Source organism: Paroedura picta, chromosome 8 (assembly GCF_049243985.1).
Source record: "Paroedura picta isolate Pp20150507F chromosome 8, Ppicta_v3.0, whole genome shotgun sequence".
Lineage (NCBI taxonomy): Eukaryota > Metazoa > Chordata > Lepidosauria > Squamata > Gekkonidae > Paroedura > Paroedura picta.
In genome coordinates, this window is record NC_135376.1 from 676,916 (window position 1) to 699,663 (window position 22,748).

Below are 22,748 nucleotides of genomic sequence, written 5' to 3' on the forward strand. Positions count from 1 at the left end.
AGTGAGGGGGATCTCCCCACCTCCTGAGGCAGCCTACTACTCGGACTGTGAACAATTTTTTTCCTGATACCTTGCTGGTATCATTCTAGACATAGTTTAAACCCTTTGCTGCTGCCAAGAGGAATCTTTCCCTGCCCTCCTCCAAGTGACAACCTTTCATCTACTTCAAGAGAGCCCTCCTGTCCCCTCTCGGCCTCCTCTTCCCCAGGCTGAACATTCCTCTTCGCCTTTCCTCCTAGGACTTGGTCCCCTGGCCCCGGATCCTCCTCATCACTCTCCTCTCAATATTGTCCACGTAATTTTTGAAGTGAGGCCTCCAGAACTGTACACAGTACTCCAGGTGGAGTCTGACCAATGCAGTATACAGTGGGAGTATGAAGCCGGAAAAATAAGAATCACACAAGGCTGAATAATGAAATCGATATGAAAAACCAATTTTTGTGAAGATTTATTCCAGGGGTAGTCAAACTGTGGCCCTCCAGATGTCCATGGACTACAATTCCCAGAAGCCTGGCAGGAGCTTCTGGGAATTGTAGTCCATGGACATCTGGAGGGCCGCAGTTTGACTACCCCTGATTTATTCAATGAGAAAGAGTCACCAGGACGAGTTTCAATATAGGAACTTTCCTCACTGGTTTCTCCCTACATAAAATATACAATGTTAAGGTAATATTTTCATGTGAACCCCAACATAATGCTTAATATCACCTAATTCCTAATGGATACATTAATCCAACCTTTTGTTACAGATTAATCAATTAGTATCTTAACAGAGAGCATTGATACTCACCAGCACTGAATTGTGTTGGGTGATCATGAATTATACATCATACATTTTGCCATGTTTGTGCTTCGCAAACCCAAGTTCTGACAATGGGAGAATTTTGGGAGATTTTTAAGCAGAGGCTGGAGAGCCATCTGACGGAGAGGCTGATTCTGTGAAGGTTCAAGGGGGTGGCAGGTGACAGTGGAGGAGCGAGAGGGTTAGAATCATAGAGTTGGAAGGGACCTCCTGAGTCATCTAGTCAAACCCCCTGCACTATGCAGGATGGGTTGTGAGTGTCCCGTATAGTGCAGAGGGTTGGACTAGATGACCCAGGAGGTCCCTTCCACCTCTAGGATTCTATGATTAACTTCCATACAATTTTAAAGCAGTTTGTGAATAGAGCAGAAAGCAGGGGTTGAGAGGGACTCTTGGCGTTATAGCTGACTACCAAGTTTCCCAGGATAAAACAGATGCTTTGGAGGGTCGTCCCTTTGCCATTGCTCCCCGCTGAGGTCTCTTCCCTCCCCAGGCCCTGGCATCCCTACGGGCCACCCCTCAATCTCCAGGCATTTGCCCCAAAGGAGAGGGCTTGTCCTTTGGGCCTGGGGTGGGGTCTTCCTGAGAAGCTGCCTACTGATTTGGATGTGCAGAGTCCAGAGCTGCCCAAACCCAGCCCCTCCCCCCCGCCTCCTGGCCGCCCTCTGGGTCTGCATCCCGCACACAGCCCACCCCCCTGCCCCAGCCTTGCCAGGAGACGGAAATCATTCCGGTTTCCTTCACTGATGCCCATGCTGGTTTCCTTTATTGGCTTCAGGGACTGGAAGAGGCTGGCCCAGAGCTCAGTCAAACCAGCCCAGCCGAGGAGTGCACAGTCGTTAAGCCCGGACAAGATGCTTCCCAGGTATGAGCAGAGCCTTCCTCTGGGAAGCCTGAGCTGGAGAGGGAAACCTTTCAGACGTCCCCAAGCAGCTTTGGGAACTGGGGTGGTCTGAGAGTGCCTTGAGGAACTGGGACTGCTGGGGCGTCTGGGTGGGACTTCTCGGGAGGAAAGCCATCTGAAAAACATTTGTTTGCTGCCTTTCTTCCCTGTGGAGCTCTAGGAGGCTCACCAGCATAGATAAAGCACACAGACTGAAATTCATTGAAAACATAACCCCAAAATTTAAAGTCACCATTTAGGACTACTTTAATCAAGTGCGGTCCTAACTAATACCATCTTGGAAAGGGGCCAGGCACAGCTCCCTGGGGGGTTGTTCCATTATTGTGGGGCTGCCACCGAAAAGGCCCTGTCTTGCCAGACTGGTGGGACAGCCAGGGAGGCCTCTCCCCGTGACCTTAACTCCCAGGAAGAAGACATCGGGGAGAAGACAGATCGCCCAAAGCAGAAGAGACGAGTCCAGCCCTTGCCTGCAGATCGTGGACTTAGATCTCCCTGTTCCTCCTCTCCCCCTCCCCCCTGCAGGTCTCCGTGGCAGGGGTCCTGATCCTGCACCAGTTTCCTTTCTCCTCCTCTCTCCAGAGGATGTCTGTCATTGCGCAGGAGCTCGGGAAGAACTCTTACGACCTCTACATGAAAGGAGCCCCAGAGATGGTGGCTGGTTTCTGCACAGCAGAGAGCGGTAAGGGCGGGGGGAGAAAGCGGCCCAGAGGTGGGGTAGGCTCTGTGGGTTCCATCCTGGTGCAGGCGAGGGCACCTTGGCCTACTTGGGGGGGGCGTGGGGAACAATGGGGGTGTTGCACATGGGGAGGGCACGCTGCCCGGCCCAGCTGTGCTCTGATGTGCATGGGGGCGCTGGGGGATGCGCAAACATTTCCCGTGAGGCACAGGAAGGGGCTCTGACGTCCTTGCCTTGCCCGCCTGTTGCTGCCCTTTTGCCCTCTGGCTGCTGACGCCTGCCAAGGCTTCAACTTCCCTGAGGCAACAGGGAAGTTGTGTTTGTTCTGGACGGCCGGAGCGCTTTCGGGATCTTCTGCGCTGTTTTCCACGGGGTGTGGGGCTGGCAAACGAGGGTGCTGGATATGGATGAGGGGAGCACGCCCAGCTGGGTGTAAAAGAACGCCCACAGTTATGAAACCCAGGTGGGGCCCATGACAATTAGTCACAGGAGCTCATGGGCGGGCGGGCGGGCGGGCGAGAGGACTTCCTGCCAGCAGCTGCCAATCACTTGCAAGCAGGTGTGTCTGCTCCCCAAAGGGCACCTGGCAGCAGGCACAACAGGGGGCGTGGCATGGCCTGGCCTGGCCTGGCTGCTGTGCAAATGGGGCCCCTGCAGAGCTGCCTCTGCCCCCCCCCCTTGGGCCTGCTTACTTACCTGTTCAGGGGGGTTTAAATGCAGCCGCAAAGGGGCATCTAGGGGCCCTGGCTCTCCCAGGTACGAACCTGTACTTTAGCCAGTTGGTGACAGTGAGTGTTACCCAGAGTCCCTTTTTGGAGTTGGCACCCAGCCAGAACGGGGCAGAACTGGGCCAGCAAGGCAGAAGCAGGCCGGTTTCAAGGGAGAGGAAGGGAAGGCGATTGGAGGCCGCTTTGAGACTCCTCAAGTGAGAGACAAGCAGGGCAAAGATGCCAACGCTGCTGCTGCTGAGAGGGTGGCACCTCCTCTACTTCACTCGCTGGCTAGCAAGAAGTCCCGACGTTTCCCTGCCCTGGTCTGTCAGAGAGGGGAGTGCCGGGGGCCTTGGCTTCCTCAGCTGCTGCTGGGGGTGAAAGAGAGACTGTGGCACAGCCGCTCCCTCCCTGCGAGGGGGCTCACCCTGGAGGGCGGGCCTGCAAGCACTGGTGTGCCCACGGGACAGGCCCTGCCCGGGTGCAGCATGGCACTCAGCCCTCCTCTCTCCCCTCCGCAGTTCCCAGGCACTTCCTCCAGGAGCTCCAGCTGTACACTTCGCAGGGATTCCGAGTCATCGCTCTGGCCCACAAGGCCCTCGCCCTGGGCACCGACCCCGACCTGGACGGCTTGGAAAGGTGCGGCTGGCCCCGAGGCCCCCGTAGCCAAGGAGGAGCCCGTCGGGGGCCCGCCACACGAGGCGAGAGCTCTGCCCAGCGGGGGCTGAGGGTTGGGCACAAATGGGCCCCCAAGGAGTCCCCTCTCCTTTCCCCGGGGACCTTCTCTGTGTGTCCAGCCAGACTTCTGCAGGGGACGGCCAGCGGGGTGAGGGGGGCCTTTGGGGGCAGGGAATCCTAGAAGCGGAGAGGTGGAAGGGGCCTCCGGGGTCATCTAGTCCAACCCCCTGCACAAGGCAGGACACTCACAACTACCTGCCCACCCAGGGTGACCCCAAAATCCAGCTTGGCCTGGAGGGAACTCACCTTCCTTCCTCCGGGTTCTGCTTCCAGCCCAGAGGGGCATTTCTAGCCCAGGAGATGGCACCGGAGGGACCTGATTGTGCAACGGCCCTGAAGTGTTGAGCCTCCACTGTCCCCGGTCCATCGGTGCCCTTGGAGAGGTTTTGCTCTCTGCCTCTGCTTCCTTTCTGGAGGGGCCAGGGGTCTTGGGCTGCTGCCAGGAGCCACAGGGGGCGCAGCTGGAGCCGGGGAGGCAAGATCTGGCTCTCGGTGCCCTGCAAGCTCACAGCGTAACCTGCCTTTATCCCCTGCCCCAGGGAGGAGGTGGAATTTGGCCTGACCCTCCTGGGCCTGCTGGTCATGGAGAACCGGCTGAAGCAAGAGACCAGACCCGTCCTGGAGGAACTCAAGGCAGCTCGCATCCGGACCGTGATGGTTACAGGTGCCCCGGGGGATGGTCAGACAGAGGAAAGAGGCTCCCCTGCAAAGCCCCCACCCCCCATTCCACAGGAAAAGAAGGAGAATTTGGGGAAATCTGAAATACGTTCACGGATACTTTTAAAAAACAAATCTAGATTTGTAACATAAAGGGCAAAAGTGGAAACACAGCTAGCACCTGAGAGAGAATGAACCTGCCGATAGCTGCCCTGGGGTCCCTGCAGCAGGTAAACTTGATGCTGGCCATCGAGGAGAGAGGAAGAATTAAAAGCGGAAGTCATTATCTCAGCTGTGGTCAGAGCAGTCTCATGGGACTGCCGGCAAATTAAAACTTGTAGCCCTGGAAACACGGAGCCTGAGATGCTGCAGGACATGAACCGATGATGCCAGAATCACTTGCAATTGAGCCAGAAGCATCATTCCAAAAATGCACAGGAGGCAGAGATGCAGGTGTTGGCCTCTTTGAGGGCAGGGCTGCCTTTTAGAGCAGAACTTTTTGTTCTGGCCACAAGTGTTTATGCACATGCCTGCTGCTGTGCAGAATTGAACTTTTCCCCTCTTCAAGGTGCCTGACTGGACTCAGACGTTGTCCTAATGGCACAACCCAAAGATTTGGAACGGGCAGCCTGGAGGCCTCAAGGAAGTGTCTCTGCTGCAGAACCTGCAGCTCTGGAGCAAAAGTTGCAAGAGCTGCAGGGTTGGACTGGGGGAGGGGGCCAGAATGGAGGGGAAATGGATGCCCGTCCCCTTGCCTTCTCCAGGTCAGGAAATTCCTGGAGATCCTTTTCTTTTTGGGGGGCCGGGGGGGTGGGTGGGAGGAGTGGGTAAAGCCTGAGATGGAGGGGCAGTTTCCAGACAGTCTTCAAGGGCATCCCCATGTAGTCTGAGAAGTTGTGGATGACTGATGCTCAAGGTGCAGTTGCCACGTCCCCCCAGCCCAGGCGTGAAGAAGCGCCAGCACAGTTCTCAGGATCAGGGCCCAGGCTTGTTGCTGGGAGCCAACTAGTCACTGGATCAGTGTCCGTCCACAAAGGCCCCTTCTCCTTGGCTGGGGAGTCAGACCTCTCTTTGTGGGATGGCTGCCCTGGGCCAGCGCGGGTGGGAAGGCCCGACTTTCCAGCCCAGCTCCGGCCATGCAGCTGAGACCAGCCCTGCCCTTCCCAGGCGACAACCTGCAGACGGCCATCACGGTGGCAAGGAACTGCGGGATGCTGTCCAGCCCCAGCCAAGTGATCCTGGTGGAAGCCAGTGAACCGGAGGGATCCACCCCGGCGTCCGTCACCTGGCAGCTGATGGAAGACAAACACCAACCCACTGGAGAAGGGAATGTAAGCCCACTCTCCCAGGAGGTCATGGGGCACCCTGCGCCACTCCCGGGGACACTACAAACTGGACACTTCCAGACCGTGGAAGGGGTGGAGCTGAAGGGACGTCTGGGGCCATGTTTCCTTCCCCCCCCCCCCCCCCGAGGAGGGAGATTTCTGGGAGGATTGTCCTGCTGATGCCCTGGCCCTGGCTTACATGGGGAGGCATCCAGGCTGCCTCAGGAGGTGGGGAGCTCCCCCTCACTGGGGGTCTTCAAGCAGCAGCTGGACAGACTCTTAGCCAGGATGCTTGAGGCTGATCCTGCACTGAGCAGGGGGTGGGACTAGAGAGCCTCTGTGGACCCTCCCAGCTCTATGAGCCTACGATTCTAATCACAGACCCCAGGCTCATCAGTGAGAGCTGCCAGAGGGAGCCACTTGGGCAGCAGGCATCTTGTGCCGAGCAAGAGGGTCCAGTGGACTCATGTTCCAGAGGGCAGCCATGCCGGCTTGCAGCAGGAGAGCTAGTTAAGGGGCCCTTCAGGTGGGATAGAAGCACTCAGAGGTCTCCCTTCTGGCGGGGACCTGAGGAGGAGGGCTTGGGCTCTGGATCAGACGGCAGAAACTCTTGCTGGTTTCTCAGGTGCTCCTGAACATGAATCCACAGGAGACAAAATCCTGCTCCTTGTGGGATCTATTCGTACATCCCTCTTGCCAGAACTAGGAGCCCCGTCCCCAGAGCCCCCTTGCCCCTTCTCTCCCCTCCCCTCCCCCCGCTAGCAGCAGGGGCTGCCCCTGGAGTAATTCTCACCCGGTTTCCAGGACTTCCGCATCCCCATGCAGGACGAGGCTGAGCTTGGCTGGCCGGGCACCAAGTTCCACTTTGCCATGGACGGGAAATCCTATGAGGCCCTCATCAAGCACTTCAGCAGTTTGGTACCAAAGGTAAGCATTTGCGGGGGGGGGGGCAGGGAACACCCTGGCTGTGGGAGACCCCCCCCTTCCTTCCTTCCTTCATGGTGCTTGCTTTGGGATGAAGCCTCTGCAAAGACGGGGGCAGGCCTCTCTTGCCACTTAGGGCTTGCAAAGCCCCATGGAAATGCCGAGTTGGAAGGGACCAGTCCCCTGTCTGCCCTCCCCCAGGTCCTCCTGAACGGGACAGTCTTTGCCAGGATGTCTCCAGGGCAGAAGTCCAGTCTGGTGGAAGAATTCCAGAAGCTGAAGTAGGTTCTTTGCTGTAACATGAGGGGAAGGTGAGGGGAAGGGGGGTGGGGAGCCCTGGGTCACCCCTACTTCTCTGGCTCATGCTCAAGTCCTTCTCTCGAGCCCCTTTGAGTGCAGAGGCCTCCCTACGGGAATGGGGCTTTCCCACATTTCCATTTGCTTCTCTTGAACATTGCATGCAGGGGGGGGGGGGGGTCTGTTCCACAAGTGTGTTGCTCCCTCTAGTGGTGAATTCAATGTTATACCAGTTTATGCCCAGCATCTCCATGCAGATTTAAACTGCAGGTTCTTATGCCAGATATGAACTGGTGTGATATCTTCGATGCCTCCTTGTCTATGGAGGCTCAGGTCATGGAAGTAGCCCAAGCGCCATTTTTCCAGCTGCACCAGGCTTATAGAATCATAGAATCATAGAATCATAGAGTTGGAAGGGGCCATACAGGCCATCTAGTCCAACCCCCTGCTCAACGCAGCTAGTAGCTTGGCTACTAGCACCTTAAGCTGTCCTCAGACCACCTGGCCACGGTGATCCATGCAATGGATCCAACTCTACAATAGAGTAGACTATTGTAACTTGCTCTACGCGGGCTTTCCCAGGCCAGGGTGTGTGTGTGTGTGTGTGTGGCCGGATGCCTGGTTCCAGTACTGAAAATGATTGCCTGATTTGTTTTTTCCCTTCTCTGCCAGTTACTGTGTGGGGATGTGCGGAGATGGAGCCAATGACTGTGGGGTAGGTGGCCCTCCAGCTTGCCCCCAGGGGGCTTATCAGGGCTGATATTTTTTTGCAAAAGACTTGTGCTTGTGTCGGTGGTGGGGAATGGATTTGTGGGAATCGTTGTGAACGCAACAAGCTGTGTGTGAAGCCCTCTCTTAGCACCTGGAGCGGAGTGTTTGTCAGGACTTTAGCGGCAGGTGCAGCTGAAAGGGGCATGCGTTGGGGGGGGGGGTTTGGGGGACATAGGGCTGAAGGGTTTCTTCCCTTTCCAGCCAATAGCATGGATTAATGACTTGGGGTTTGAAAAATGCGCCTGTTCCCTGGTGTGCCTTGGAGCTGGGAGCTGGAGGTTCAGACACGAGAGAAATGTTGAGTGGCCGGTGGCCCTTTGAAGTCCAACAGAACTTTATTCCTGCTGCTGAGGCACAGACTCACTTGCTCCTCAAGGTGCCGCTGCTTTGGACCAGCCAGCCCCCCCCCTCCCCGAATCTGTTGTTTTGCAGATGTTTTTTTGGGGGGGGGGGGTCTGGTGAGGGAGATTTCACAGCAGAAGCTTTCTGGTGGAGGCCCCGATCCAGAGACCAGGGAAGCTGCATGCGGCACTGCGCCCTGGACAGGCCAACCCAGTGTGGATAGGGTTGCTTATTCATGTAAATTATTATTGTTCACCATCTTGTTGTTTTATTTTAACGGGTTTATTTGGGTTTTTTTAATGTGTTCCCTCCCCCCAAATCTCCAGGAATTTCTCAACCTGGAGCTGTCAGCCCAGGCAAGGTCCAGGGGCCCCTGCACTTGGCCCTTGCTCCTTCCTAACCGGCCACAGGGGACTGACAGGGGGCTGATGCTGCTTCATGGTCTTTCCTGTCCCCTTCCAGGCTTTGAAAATGGCCCATGCCGGGATCTCCCTCTCTGAGCAGGAGGCCTCGGTGGCATCTCCTTTCACCTCGCAGACCCCCAACATCCAGTGTGTACCAGAAATGATCAGGTGGGTATCCCCTCCCTCTCGGGAGCCTCAGCCCGTGGGGGGAACAGGAAGGTTTTGGGGAGCCTCCTGGATGACCTTGGGCCAGTCACAGTTCTCTCAGAGCTCCCTCAACCCCAACTACTGTGCAGCTTGTCTTTCGGGTAGTGAAAAGCCCAACTCTTCTTCTTCCCGCCCCTTGTGTTGCCAGGGGCCACGTGGCCAAGTCCCAGTGGGGCCCAACTGGCAGACGCCCACCAGGCCAAGCCCTCCCCCTCCCCCTCCCCCTGGGCTGTTCTGCTGTGGGGGGGCTTTGAGCGGGGGCCCCACCCGTCAGGAGCCTGTCCCTTCCTCCCGCAGAGAGGGCCGTGCCTCCCTCGTGTCCTCCTTTGCGGTGTTCAAATACCTGACCCTCTACGCCCTGATCCAGTTCGTGGGGACATCGCTGCTGTACTGGGTGAGTGCCTGGTTGCCTTCCCCGAAGAGCCGAGAGCAGCTCCCAGCTGACCCTCAGTCTGTGGTGGGAGGGGGGCCATGGCTTTGGCTCAAGCCACTGGAGGGTGCCCCCAGAAGGGGCGTTGCTTCATGGTGGGGGGGGGGTTGAAGGGCTACAAAGACCCACAAACAGCCACCGTTGCACCAGTCCAGCCTCCAGGAAACACTTCCCTAAACAATTACAATGTCTTTGGCTGCCAGAGAACCCAGCAGTGGCCACAGGCAGAGAGGGCTTCCAAAGAGAATGAGACAGATTCATGGAGGGGAGACCCATCAGTGGCTAGTCGCCATGGTGACTAAAAGGAACCTCCATGTTCAGAGGCAGTCAACCTCTGAAGCCCAGAGCCAGGAGGCAAGAACAGAGGAAGGCCTCAGCCTGTGCTTCCTCTTGTTGGCCCTCCTTTGTAAGGCTGGGGACCCCCTGTGGGGGTGGGGGGTGGGGGAAATTCCAGGGCCATTTATTTTTCGCTTCTGAACAGAAGCCTCCTTCTGCAGTTAGAATCACAGAATCACAGAATCATAGAGTGGGAAGGGGCCATAGAGGCCATCTAGTCCAACCCCCTGCTCAACGCAGGATCAGCCCTAAGCATCCTAAAGCATCCAAGAAAAGTGTGTCTCCAACCTTTGCTTGAAGACTGCCAGTGAGGGGGAGCTCACCACCTCCTTAGGCAGCAGTTGCAAAAAGGTTTCTCCGGGCAGGGGTCTCTTGGAGGAAGGATCCTAAGAAGAGGAGATTCCACACGGGGCCCTGTGGTGCTGAGGACCGGCCTCCATTGTCTGCCTGGGGCGTCTACCGTGAATGGGCTGCCTGCCACTCATTGGCACACGAGGGGGGGGGGGGGGGGCTCTGTTTTAGCCAGAAGTCCCACTGCATGAGGCAGGGGGCTGGGCCTCGCAAGGGTTGCCAACTCTGGGGCAAGCATTCCTGGAGAGTGGCAGGTGTGGCCTGGGGATGTTGGGGTTTAGGGAGGGAAGGGACCTCATTGGGATCCAGTGCCACAGACCCCCCCCCTTTCCCCAGCAGCCCTTTTCTCCAGGGAAAGTGACCCCTGTGCTCTGGAGACAGCCGGTTAGCAGCCGAGGGACTGGTCTCCGGAGAATTTTCCCCATGGAAACAGCTCGGGACTCCCTGCAGCGACGGGGTGAGGGGCCAGTGGGCCCTCTGGCAGTCATTGAGGGGTGTCATCTCCAGCCCCTCAAGTGTCCTGGGGCATTCAGCCCCCCCCCCCCCCGCCCTTCCCCACACACAGCCTGGCAAAAAAGCTTGGGCTGAACGACTTTCTCCTTCTGCAGCAACTCCAGATCCTGGGGAACTACCAGTACCTGGTCCAGGACGTCGGCATCACCATTGTCGTCTGCCTCACCAGTGAGTGGGCCGACTGCCCCACGGGCTCCCCCTGACTGAGGGGACTCTCCGCCCAAAGGCCTGTCCTGTCTCTGGGCATCTACGGGCGGCTGCTGACTGGTCGGGGGTCGGGGACCTGGGGCTGCGGCCGCTTTGAAGGGCGCAGGGCAGCTCAGCCCATCCGCTCCAAGCAAGCCAAACCGCTGTCTGCTTGGCTGCTGCTCGAGATTGCTGACTGGGGCTGACCCTAGAAGACTGTAGGGAGGACAGAGGGAAAGGAGCTCTTCTGCTGCTGCTGCTGCTGCTGCTGGGTCCTGGGCTCCCCAGACTGTCTTCTTCCCATTTCTTCTCCCTACAGTGAGCTTGACCCATGCCTACCCCAAGCTGGCCCCCTATCGCCCCTCTGGCCAGCTCCTGTCCCCACCGCTGCTGCTGTCCGTGGTCCTTAACGTCTCCTTCACTCTGGCGGTCCAGGTCTGTGGCTACCTGCTTGTGAAGCAGCAGCCCTGGTACTCGGAGATTCGCAGGCACAGGTAGCCACCTCACCTGCATGGGAGGTGGGGGGGGACGGAGGGCCAGGGGGAGGCTTTCAGGGGGAGGGCCCTTCTGCTCCCGAGGGAGGCGTGCTGGTGCCGCAGGGATGGGCAGAAATGGAGAGGAAGCTGTTCTTGGGGCTTGTCCTTCCCTTCCAGGGGGTGCCCTTCAGCCAACGAGTCCTGGATCCCCGGCTACAGGAATGGCACCTTCAACGCCACGGAGCCGTTCCACCAGGTGCTGAGCTACGAGGACGCCACGCTGTGGCCCCTGGTCACCATCAACTGCCTCATTGTGGCCTTCGTCTTCTCCAAGGGGAAACCTTTCCGGAAGCCCATCTACACCAACTGTGAGCACCGCTGCTTCTGGGCCGGGGAGCTGTGCCCCCCTTGGTGCTGGGCCCCGGCCAGCTATGCTCACCCCTTCTGGGGGCGAGGGGCGAGAGCCAGTGGGGATTCCCCTGTGTTATCCCAGCCCCGGGGGCAGGCCGGGATGCCTCCCCCCCCCCCAGGAGCACAGCTGGAGGCTGGGTTGGCCTCTTCTGCCCGTGGGAAGCTGACCAGACAAAAGGCGGGTCGTGGCTACACGAGGGGCCTGCCAGGATCCGTGGAGTCAGCCCTGGAGAGAGGGTGGGGGGTGGGGGGTGGGGGGGGCGCTGCGTGTCCAGAACCCAGCTAATCTTGCCGAGTGGAAGCTGTCTGATGGGCACGGACTGCCTTGCTCAGGGGGCTCCCAAAGCCCTTCCACAGGGAGATTGCAGCTGCTGCACATCTGGATGGCTCTTTGCTCAGAGGGCATTTCAAGATAACAACCCACCTGGTACCGAAACAGAGCCAGAGGCCGGCTGCCCTGGGGGCTTCCTGAATCCCCCCCTCCCCACTGCAGCTGGACCATCTCCCCTCCCACCCCTGGTTCTTGTTCTGCCCGGTCCGGGGGGGCTCATCCGGTGCTTGTTCTTCCCTTTCACCTCTCAGATGTCTTCTGCATTGCACTGTGCCTGCAGCTCGGAGTCACCCTTTTCCTGTTCTTTGCGGACTTTGAGAGAATCTACACAGGAATGGAGGTGAGTGCGGGGGGAGCCCACCTGCCGGCTGCAGAGAGCTTTCCTGCCAGCTCTCCAGCCCGCTAGACCATTTGTTGGGAGCACCACCTGAGGGCCAGGGCCAGTGGGCTTCTAGCCAGGCGGCACAGCTGAGCCTCAGGCCCCGCATCAAACACGAGGCTTCCTTGGCCCAAGGTGGGATTGGCTGGCGGGCGGGGTCTGGTGGCAGAGGAAGGCTGGCGAGGAAGGCTGGCGGCTGGGCGCTGGCAGCGTGGCGTAGTGGGAGGAGAGCTGAAAGATCTGGCTTCTTGAAGTTCCCCACTCTGCCATGAAGCGTCCTTGTGCAGACACCTCCCTCTCAAGCTGGCCTACCTCTCCGGGAGGTTGTTGTGGGACTGGAGGAGAGGGCAGCTCCCCCGCCCACATCACCCTGGGCAACGGAGGGAGGAAATGAAGCTCAGCCACCAGGCAGCCTCTGAGGACGGCTTCTTCCTTCCCAGCTTCTCTGCACCCCAATGATGTGGAGGGTTCGCATCCTGATAGCACTCGGGATCTTGTTCTGCGTCTCGTTCTTTGTGGAGGTGAGCAGACTCTTCCCCACCCCCACCCCCACCCCCACCCCCAGGTGCCATGGCTTGTCTCTTGTGGCCCTTCCTGGCAGACCCAGGGAATTGCTGATCACCACAGTGGGATGGAAGGGGAATTCCCTCCAGGCCAGGCTGGATTCTGGAGATTGTTGGTGGAGGGGGGGGGATCCCTGGGGCATGGGATTGGGGTCACCATGGGTGGGCAGGTAGTTGTGAGTGTCCTGCCTAGTGCAGGGGGTTGGACTAGATGGCCCTGGAGGTCCCTTCCCACTCTGTGATCCTGTGTGCAAAAGGGCTTTCCTGGGGTGCCACTGAACATGCCCAGCCCGCAGACCCAGCCCCCCCCCAGTCCTCTTGACAGCTGGACTGGGTGGTGTGAACTGGCCAGACCGCCGTGCAGACAGTGGCTGAGGTGGATTGAAAGGGGGTGAGTGTCGTTGGCTGGGCTCTGCTTCCCGTGGTCACCCCCCCCCCCTCAGTGGCAGTGGCTTCAAGTGGCACAGAAATCAAATCGACCCCAGGCCCCTCCTGAAGGCAGCCTGTGTGTTTTGTGTGTGTGTGGGTGGGGGGGCTCCTGCTGACTCCCCCTCCCCCTGCCGAGTTTTGTCCCCTCGGCCCGTTTGCAGCCTGTACCGCAGAGCAGCACGAGGCAGCCGCCTAGAGGCCCCCGAGGTCCAGCAGCAGCTGGGCAAGTGGCCCCCCAGCCTCCTCCCCCCAGCTGACCACTAGAGTGAGGGACCTGGAATGGGCAGAAGGGATGGGGGGGGAGTTCTGTGGCGGGCTCCTTCTCCCCTGCTGACCTGACGGGTGCGAGGCCAGGCGTGCTGCCGAGGGTCCTTCATGGGGCGAACGGCAAGCCAGCCTTCCCTCCTGGCCTTCCGGCTCCAGCCAGAACGGGCATCAGAGCTGACATGGGGCGTTGGTGAAGAGCAGTGGGCTCCCGGGAACAGGGGGAGCGGGGGGCTGATACCCCCACCCAAACACACACGAGGCCTCCTGGGTGACCTGGGCCAGTCCCAGTTCTCTCCGGATTTGCTCACCTGCTGCTCATGGGGCTTGTTGTGGGGAGAGGAAAGGACGGAGATTGCGGGGTAAGGCAAAGGAAAGCTGGCCCTTCTTCCTCTGCAGGAGAGGAGCCAGAGCAAGGGGTGAGGAGCACAAGGCTGCGTGGCTTTCTTCCCCGGTCAGCAGATCTGGGTTGGGACCCCTGGAGAGGCGGGCCACAATCCCAGACCCAGCGGGGTCCTCAAACTCTCCCTCCCTCCCTCCTAGGACGCTGTCCTGCACAACCGCCGCCTCTGGCTGTGGATCAAGGCCCTGCTGCGATTCCGCTCCTCCAGCCAGTACCGGGTGCTGCAGAGGAAGATGGCGCAGGATCCCGCCTGGCCTCCCGTGAACCGGAGGGATTTCGCAGCCTATGTCAACCCCGCCTACGAGGAGGGGGACGGGAAGTAGCCCCTCAGCAGGCAGAGGAGGACTTGCTAACCTTGATGGGCAGGGCTGGACCTTGATGGGCCTTCTGGGCAAAGAAGACCCCCCCCCCCCCATGGAGGGGTGGATGGGGCTGGCGGAAGCACTTTTGGGGCACATGGCTGACTATTTTTTTAAATGAGGTAATGTCTACTATTTAATTTAAAGGTTATTTCCCATATGAGCGCTTGTTTGCTTTTTTCCAGCTCAGTTTTGAACTACTTAAAAATCTGGGGTTTGACCCCTGGGAAGAGGCAAAGAACATATGTTGGATCAGGTCAGTGGCCCCTCCAGTGTCACTCAGGGGCCAAAGCCCAGGGCCCTCGGGAGGTCCAACAGCAGGGCCAGAACTCCAGGAGCCCTCCCACTGTGGCCCCCCAAGCGAGCATCCCTGCCCCAGACAGAGTGTCCCTCTCTCCTTTGTGGCCCTGAGCCATGGACGGGCCTCCGTCCCCCTCGCTCACCCAGTGCCCTCTGTGGCCGCCACCACTTCCTGCAGCAGGGAGTTACACGTGCTCATTCCGGTTTGGGTGAAGAAGGACTTCCTTTTCTCTGCTCATAGGAAGTTGGACAAAAAGGCCATTTGAGGATTCCGATGAGGACCCACTTTGTGGAAATAAAGCCAGGTCTCATTTTTTTTAATTCCTTGAAGAAAACAAGGCAATTTAAGTGTTTGTGCTCTTTGAGAGTCAAGCAGCAGAGAAAGGGGTGTGACAGTTTCCAAAAGAAAAAAAGGGCAAAAATGTAGCGGGGGTGTGTGGAGAAACAAAATCTAAACATGACCCTTCAGGCTGGCATAAGCAACATCCAGAGAAAACTGAGAAAAATAGCATTTATCTATTCAGGGGAGGGGAAGAGGGAAGGGGAATTTATTTGACAGTAAAACAAGGGTGGCAGCAGCTGGAAGGGGGGAGCCCAGCCGTGGGGCCCCCCCAGGTGCGTAGAATTTCAGCGCTGCTGGGCTTCCTCCTTCTCAAAGGCCAGGTTATGCATGGAGATGGGGCCTTCTGGAGCATGCGCAGAGGGCATGGAAGGACGCAAGGAGTGGCAATCTCCTCCAAGCTGTTTCCTGCTGGGCAGAGAGAGGAGATGAGCTACAGCAGTGGTCCCCAACCTTTTTATCACCGGGGACCGGTCAACACTTGACAATTTTACTGAGGCCCGGGGGGGGGGGGTAGTCTTTTGCCAAGGGACGTCGCTACTGCCGCCTGACCCCCTGCTCCACTTGCTTTCCCGCCGGCTGTGCAGTGCCATGCTGAGGGGGAGCTCCAGCCATGCCAGCCATCGGAGAGCACCAAAGGTGAGCCAGTGGCAGAGCGGCAGGCAGCAACCGGGGAGGAGGACAAGGAGGAGCCACGGGCAGGTACCGACTTTTCTACGGACCGGTACCGGTCTCTGGACCGGGGGTTGGGGACCACTGAGCTACAGGACTGGAAGATTCAGTCCCTGACTCCCTCGGCCAGACTCCTGGGGGGGGGGGCCTTCTGCTGACTGCTGTCCTGGATTACTCATTCCACAGGGGGAGGGGGGACCTGTCTTTCTTTGCTGCTGGGTCTGGCCTGGTCTATCCACACGTGGATTCTTTCCGCATGACCAATTAGGCTCTGATTTTCTTTTGTTTGCATCTGTGTTTCATCCCCATTCCACACACAATCGGGCTCCTTCAGGGGTGGTCCCAGACCAATTAGGCTCTGATTTTCTTTTGTTTGCATCTGTGTTTCATCCCCATTCCACACACAGTCAGGCTCCTTCAGGGGTGGTCCCAGGGCAGTCCTGACTTGTTCAAAAAATTCAATTTTTGGACATGGACTTCAACGGGGTGTATGTTGGGGCTGGGCCACGTGGAAGCAGGAAAACTTCCTTCCTTCCTTCCTTCCTTCCTTCCTTCCTTCCTTCCTTCCTTCCTTCCTTCCTTCCTTCCTTCCTTCTTACAAAAAACATGGCCAATCACATTACTATGCAATAATTCCAGTATTATGAAATAACGCACCCACCCGCCGCCACCATGTTTGGTCGGCCCCTTTCCTTCTTCTCTGCTTTCTTTAGGATTCACCTTCAGACTCACTTTTGGTGGGACTGGGGACCGTCTGTGCGTGTGAGGAGGTGGGTGTGGGGGGAGGGCATGAGGAAACAGTCCTCCTTTTTGTTTGTATTGTTACGCTTTTGCTTTATAATGCAATTGTGGGGATTTTCTAAAAAGATTTCGGACTCAGTGGGGGTGCCCATATGTGACAAAATGGTGATGGAAAATGATTGGGTGTTTTCGCCATGTGACGGTGATTGACCAGTGGTAAAAAAGGCGGGAAGTTTTAATTTCCTTTCCCTTGGCTGTCACGTGCGGACACAAATCAGGGGGCAAATGGGGGGGAGGTGGGGCAAGGTCTTCGCCCGCGGACATGGGGACGATCGGGAGAGCCATCCTGAGGCAAAAAAACAGGGGACAGAGTGACGTAAAGGCTGGGCGAGTCCTCCGTGCAGAAAGAGCCCCCTGCCCGGCCAAACCCTCCAGCCCAGCCCCCCCTTCAGCCCCACAAGTGCAAATAGGGGCATTGACTCCGATGCACTGCAGGTTCCCTACTGCTGGGATCGGCTGCTCAAGCGGTCTTGAGCCAAAGGGCTTCTGTGTCTGGCGTGCTCCCCCCCTCCGCCCTCAGGCCCTGGAGGCCATTTCCCCCAGGCCAGGTTGCCCTGGATGGCCCTCCCCCACGGCCTCTGCTCCGTCCCTTCTTCTCTGGCCATTGCCCCCCCCCAGGGTCACGCCCTCTTCTCCCCCAGCCCCTCCCCTCCGCCCCCCACGAAGGGCTCACCTCTTGTGTCGTAAAAACAGCATCATGCCAAAGATCAGGGCCAGCAAGACCAGGCCGGAGACGACGCCTGCGACGATGTAGAGGGTCACATCTGGGGCTTCTTCATCTGGGAAAGGAAGTGGGTGGAGAAGAAGACTCGGAAGGACACTGTCCTGGGGAGACCGGCCAGAGCCGGGGGTAGTGGTGAAAAATGCCCCATCTCCCCCCCCCAAAGCTCTGGGTCAGCCAGGACGGGGTCCTACCCTACCTGGGTGCAGTTTTTGAGTATCGCAGAGGGGTCCCTGGAAGGACTCCGGGCAGGAGCAGGAAAAGCCTGACGTCCCACCAGCTTCAACACAAACTCCGTCATTCAGACATGGATTGGGCAGGCAGGGCCCGTCTGTGGAGGAGGAGAAAGGCTCTGAGGGCTAGCGCTGGGGGGCCTGAGGGGCCCTCCTCCTGTCCGGAGAGGTGTCGCCCGTCTTCCGCTCTCCAGCCTGTGGCCCTCTGCACGGCCCCAGTGGAGGGACCGACTCACCCTTGTAGCAGCCGCGGGTGGCGTTGACGACCGTGCAGATCTCGCCCAGGGCGCAGGACACTCTGGAGCAGGACAGGACGGAGCTGTCGGTGCAGCTGCAAAGCTGGCTGCAGTCTTGGTTCATGTGGCTGTCCCCAACCTGGAGGCCAAAGGGCAAGGATGATGCTTCCCCCGAGGAGCTTTGGCAGGCCCCTGCGGCATTGTGGGGCCACGGCAGAAGGCCCCTGAGCACAGCCCCCGGTCGGTGCCGTGAGCATAGTGCAGCCTCTGCAGATAGGGAGGTGGTCAAAATGCCCTCTGGCTCGATGAGGACAGGCAAGGACCCTCCCGGGCATCATGAGCACGTCATACCCTATAGTAGGTGCCCCCAAAAGTGCGGCCGCAGCTGGCGAAGGGCACGCAGTCCAAGCCGCTGAGGGCGTATCCGGGCAGGCACTCGCAGTCTTCCAGGCAGGGGCTGTCGCAGTCGTCCGCAGCTGCGAGGTCAGCGCAGGAGAGGGGGCAGGCGGGGGCGCAGGGGCTGTACTGGCTGTTGGGGGGACACTGCCGGGCTGCAGGAGCAAGAGAGAGGCCGTGAGGCCTGGGCCTGGAGCGGCAGAGGGGCCCCAGAGCAGGCCCCGCACACTCCGGGGCATGCCGAGGGCCAGCAGCGGGGGAGGGAGGGAGGGAGGGGGGCAGGGCCCTCCGCTGAGCTTACCGCAGGAGGCGGCTTCCCTCCAGTTGCCCATCGTAACACCCTTCTCCTGGCAGGCCAGCACATACTGCTCCAGGGTGCGGCACAGCACCATGCTCCGGTTGCCCTCTGCGCACATGTCGAAAAGGCAGTTCCTGCAGGGTGGGGGGCAGATGGGGAGGGTCACCCACAGGAGGCCGCTGGAGAGGGAAGCGCCCTTCTCATCCGTAGCTCCCTCGGCCACAGCTGCTGCCAAGGGGCCCTCCTCACGCCAGCACAGAGAGCGGCCGAGGCCCCTCATGGCCGGAGGGAGCATCTTTTGCTGCCCTTCCCACCGGGCCCTTGTAGCTGGAGATGCCGGGGTCCTCTGCGTGTCATGCCCAGGCTCCGCCCCCCAGCCCCAGCCCCTTCCTCCGACTGAGCTGCCTTCCACTCCAGGCACCCTTGCCCTGTGCAGCCTGGCCTTGTCCCCCCGGCTGCCCCTGCTCTCCAGGGCCCTCCCTCCCCATCGCCTGCTGCCTGGCCCTTCTAACTGGAGATCCCACTGGGGATGGAGGTGGGCCCCGGGTGGGCCCCTGAGCCCCTGGGGGCCAGGCCAGGACTGTCTTTAACAGGTTGCTTCAGGTTCTCCTGACCCACATTCAGTCCTCTCTCCAGCCAGCCAGCAGCAGAGGGAATCCAAGTTCACATCCAAGGCGGGGTTTGAGACAGGAGCATGGCTTGGCGGGGGGGGGGGGAGGCGGCAAATGACTCCCCACCAGTGGTGCAAATAATGCCCCCCCCTGCCGGCCTTTGGGGCCAGGCATCTGAATATGGTGCTTACAAAATGACTTTCCCCTGCCCATGGGCACGGGCGAATTAGGGGAGTAGATGGGCAAGGGGGGGTCCCAGCTGGACTCGATGAAACATGTCCCGAATGCTCCGGCCCTTGCTTGAGGCCGCAGAGGGGCACCTACGCTCTGCCCCAGATTCCCAGGCCCCCCTTGAGCAGCTGGGCTGCCCCACTCTGGGGGCACCAAAGATAGAACTCATCCAGGGGGCCGGAGAAGCCGCAGGGGGGCAGCAGAATGTGGCCCTGGGTTCTGACCTGGGTCCCCTGACTTCTAGGGAGCCCAGGAAGCCCGATGCCCGCAGACCCTGGGGGGCTTCTGAGGCTTTGGGTGGGGGGTCATGATATGGAGGCAGGCAGTGGCCACCCCCTCTCTGCACCTCTCTTGCCTGCTTGCCAGACCAGCCTGGGGTCTCCTGGCTGCATGACACCCAGGCCCCCCAGCAGAGCAGGAACTAAGAAGTCCGGTGGGCAGCCTCTGATGTGGGGCAGCCTCTGATGTGGGGCAGGGGGTGGAAGTGACCCCTCCCAGCCTTGTCAAAAAAGACCCTCAGATGTCCTAAATCCTCCTGGTGCCCAAAAGGCAGACGGCTGAGTGTGGGGGAGGGGCAGCGCTTACAGCAGGAAGGGCTCCGAAGGGACGTGCGGGAAGCAGGCGCGGAAGGGCCCCTGCGGATCGGCCAGCATGCCGCAGCTGGAGGTGCCGTTCAGTGTGCTCAGCTGGCTGGGGGGGCACCCGGGGGTGAAGCCCAGGTCCAGTTCCAGGGCGTCCAGCTCCTCTTCTGAGATGGCGTCTCGCCTAGGAGGAAATGGGGGGGGGGAAGTGCCCGCATCACCTGTGTGCCCACGTCACCTCTGGGGATGGCTGTGGGTCTGGATGGCGATCAGCAGCAGCAGCACATCAGGGGCCAGGAGGCACAAGGCCCTGCCAAGCATCTGGGGAGCTCCCCAGCTGCGGAGTCTGGGGGCTTCCTTGTGCTGAGCAAGTCCTCCCCCCCCCCCGTTCAGCTCTCCCCTGCCCACCTGTGGATCCTGCCTGGCTCAGCTGCTGCTCCCCCCCCCAGAGGTTTCCCCCCTTGAATCTGTAAGGGGGGGGGGCGTGTGGTTGCCCTTTCCCCAAGCGTCTGCCCCTGTTGGGAGAGCCAGAGCACCCTCCGGGGCTGTGGCTTCTGCTGCCCCCAGTACCTGGCCCGGGCTGCTCTGCGGACCACTGGGACTCGCCAGCTCTCCCCGAAGGTATCGACGTCTTTGACCAGGGACCCATCGGGCGTGGTGAAGTCGTTCTTGTGTTTGCCATCAAAGTTGCCACACAGCCCCTCGACCTTCTTCTTGTAGGTGTTGGGGAGGGTGATGTCTGGGAAGGAAAGAAGGGCGCCTGCAAGGGACTCCACACCCACCACCAGCAGCTCTCCCGGCCCCAGGGCTCCGGGCTCTGCGGTCTAAGGTGGGGGGGGGTCACCAAGGGACTGGCACATGGCCCATGCTCAGAGGCAATGTTACGGCTGTGTCTCAGGGCTAAGCCCTGCCGCTGAAGGCCGCTGCCTCTGAGGGCCGCCTGGAAGTTCTTCCTCCCCCACCCCTTGTTCCTTGCTGCAACGGAGACGGGGCTGGGCTCCCCACCCTTCCGGCTCCAGCCACAGTGCTTGCCCCCCGTCTTGCACACAGATTGCCTTCCCAGGTTTGGGTGAAGGGGTGGAGGCTGTCCCCCCCTCCCCCCTCTGAGGGGCTCTGAGCTGTCCCTCAGGAGCCCCAGCAGGGCCACTTGGAGGCCAGCGAGCTGCAGGTCTTCTCAGGCAGACGGCCTTGGGGAGGGGGGGGTTCGACCGAGTTGCATGCCAGTGCTGACTCCCCCTCCCTCCCGGGATAGAGGAGCAGAAGCCCAAAGGTGCCCCCAGAGGACAGGCTGAGGCAGCCCCTCACTGGCACCTTGGCCACCCAAGCCCTTGCGGAGTCCCTCAGAGCACCAGGTTACCTGAGTTCTCAGCACCATCAAAGGTGACGGAGAGGCCAAAATCGGTCTCCAGGAAAATCCTCGTTGCTCGCAGCTGAAGGCGAAGGCCCTCGTGGGGCTGGGCAGGGGGCACCGTTTGGACACCGTCCAGCTGAGTGGGAGAGAAAACTCGGCTCATGCCCTTCCTCTGAAACCCACGGCTCCAGACTCTGGCTGCCCAGGGCTTTTCCGCTGGAGAGACCTCAGGGGCATCCAGCCCCCAACCCTCTCTGCGCACCCCCTGCGGCTGCGGCTGAAACCTATGGAGAAGGGAAGCTGCCTCAGAGCAGGGGGTCCTTCTGCCCTCCCCCGTGGCTTTCACCAGAAGTGACATTCCTTGTCCCTGATTCCTTGGTGGAGGAATGGAAGATGTCAAAAGAAGCCAAGATGGATGACTAAAGAACTTCTAAATGAGTGGAGATTGAAAAGGGAAATGTCCATGAAATTGAAAACGGAGGAAATCGCCAAGGAGCCATTTGAGAAAACAGCTGAGAAATGTGGGGAGAAGGTTAAAAAATGAACTCCTGCTTGCCAATGGAGTCCAACATAACAAGAGGAGTCTTTCCACGGTGTCTGTAGGAAAAAGAAGAATAAGGATGCGGTAGGTTTATCATGAGGAGACGAGGGTGTCGTGATAACAGGAGAGGGAGACAAAGCAGAAGTGCTTAATACCTTCCTGGTTCCTCAGAAGGAAAAAGATACCCAGCCCATCCAGCCCAGGACAAGAAGTAGAGAATATTGGGGAAGTGGTAAATTGTAGGGAGGTTGTACCGAAATATATGTCTTCTTTAAATGAAATTAAATCCCCAGGGCCTGATGAAGAGTGCGGAAAGAAATGGCAGAGGGAACCCCAGAGCCTTTAGCAGTTCTCTTTGAGACGTCTTGGAGAGCACGGGGGCCTGGGGGAGGGCCACTGTGGCCCCCATTTTGAAGACGGGGGGGGGGGGGAAAGAAGTCCCCAGCGACTACCGCGCAGCCAGTTTAACATCGGTACCAGGAAAGGTTTGGGAACAGATCATTCAGCAGACGGTGTGCAAGCACTTTAATGGATTTAAATATAATGGATTTCTCAGGGAGGGGTCTGGCCAGCCTCATCTTGTTCCTTTTTCTAAGAGAGCGACTGGTTCAGTAGAAGCAGGGAATGTGTCGGGTGGGGTCTCTCTTTGATAAAGTCCCCCAGGATATTCTTCTAGGTTGATAAAAACTGGGCTGATATCAAAAGGATTTAGAACGGGCTGGTGGATAGAGCCCAAGGGCTGTTCCTCGGTGGTCCATCTTCACCTGGAGGGAGAGGACCGGTGGCGTTCTGGAGGGTTCTGGGCAGGGCGAGGGATGCTTGACATTTTCATTAAGGATTTGGATGAGGCAGTGGAGGGTACATTGGTCAGATTCACGGTTGACGCTAAACTGGGAGGGGTGGTTGTTGGCCCAGAGGAAAGGACTGCCGTTCAAGGAGATCTGGAGAGGCTGGACCATTGGGCCATGGCCAACAAAATGAGTTTTAATGGGGAGAAGTGTAAAGTCTTGCATTTGGGGAATAATAATGCGATGCACCAGTGTCAGACAGGGGCACCTGGCTTGATAGGAGGGCACGGGGAAGGGCCTTAGGAGCCCCAAGTGGATTATGGGTCCCCAGAGCAATAGGGCAGCTGAGAAGGGGGAGGGGAGATTGGGCTGCCCTACTAGGAGCACTGCAAACTTAAATGGACTCCGGGGAATGGTAGAGGACAGGAAGGCCTGGAGGATAATTGTCCATGGGGTCGCG

At 59.1% G+C, this 22,748-nt stretch overlaps 2 protein-coding genes across 10 annotated transcripts in view; one reads left to right on the forward strand and one right to left on the reverse strand.

Moving 5' to 3' along the window:
- ATP13A5 (ATPase 13A5) overlaps positions 1 to 14,348 on the forward strand; it is a 39,480-nt gene extending 25,132 nt beyond the window's left edge. The window contains exons 15-30 of the mRNA XM_077347901.1: positions 1,581 to 1,667; positions 2,229 to 2,385; positions 3,614 to 3,731; positions 4,370 to 4,494; positions 5,655 to 5,818; positions 6,617 to 6,739; positions 6,938 to 7,017; positions 7,706 to 7,748; positions 8,609 to 8,718; positions 9,055 to 9,151; positions 10,483 to 10,555; positions 10,893 to 11,067; positions 11,227 to 11,417; positions 12,043 to 12,131; positions 12,611 to 12,691; positions 13,970 to 14,348. Coding sequence (XP_077204016.1) covers positions 1,581 to 1,667; positions 2,229 to 2,385; positions 3,614 to 3,731; positions 4,370 to 4,494; positions 5,655 to 5,818; positions 6,617 to 6,739; positions 6,938 to 7,017; positions 7,706 to 7,748; positions 8,609 to 8,718; positions 9,055 to 9,151; positions 10,483 to 10,555; positions 10,893 to 11,067; positions 11,227 to 11,417; positions 12,043 to 12,131; positions 12,611 to 12,691; positions 13,970 to 14,152 — 1,896 coding nt within the window. The 3' untranslated portion in view covers positions 14,153 to 14,348. The remainder of the gene's footprint in view (positions 1 to 1,580; positions 1,668 to 2,228; positions 2,386 to 3,613; positions 3,732 to 4,369; positions 4,495 to 5,654; positions 5,819 to 6,616; positions 6,740 to 6,937; positions 7,018 to 7,705; positions 7,749 to 8,608; positions 8,719 to 9,054; positions 9,152 to 10,482; positions 10,556 to 10,892; positions 11,068 to 11,226; positions 11,418 to 12,042; positions 12,132 to 12,610; positions 12,692 to 13,969) is intronic.
- Positions 14,349 to 14,985: 637 nt separating this feature from the next.
- The window catches only part of LOC143842788 (IgGFc-binding protein-like), a 57,759-nt gene continuing 49,996 nt past the window's right edge, over positions 14,986 to 22,748 (reverse strand). For 8 of the 9 annotated variants that reach the window (XM_077347981.1, XM_077347982.1, XM_077347979.1 and 5 more), the window contains 9 exons: positions 20,966 to 21,095; positions 20,179 to 20,347; positions 19,613 to 19,792; positions 18,189 to 18,319; positions 17,843 to 18,042; positions 17,492 to 17,630; positions 17,222 to 17,353; positions 16,975 to 17,080; positions 14,986 to 15,239 (listed from right to left, as the gene is read on the reverse strand). In XM_077347981.1, the coding sequence (XP_077204096.1) occupies positions 15,116 to 15,239; positions 16,975 to 17,080; positions 17,222 to 17,353; positions 17,492 to 17,630; positions 17,843 to 18,042; positions 18,189 to 18,319; positions 19,613 to 19,792; positions 20,179 to 20,347; positions 20,966 to 21,095 (1,311 nt within the window). In that variant the 3' untranslated portion in view covers positions 14,986 to 15,115. The remainder of the gene's footprint in view (positions 15,240 to 16,974; positions 17,081 to 17,221; positions 17,354 to 17,491; positions 17,631 to 17,842; positions 18,043 to 18,188; positions 18,320 to 19,612; positions 19,793 to 20,178; positions 20,348 to 20,965; positions 21,096 to 22,748) is intronic. The other variant, XM_077347976.1, reaches the window with a different exon arrangement.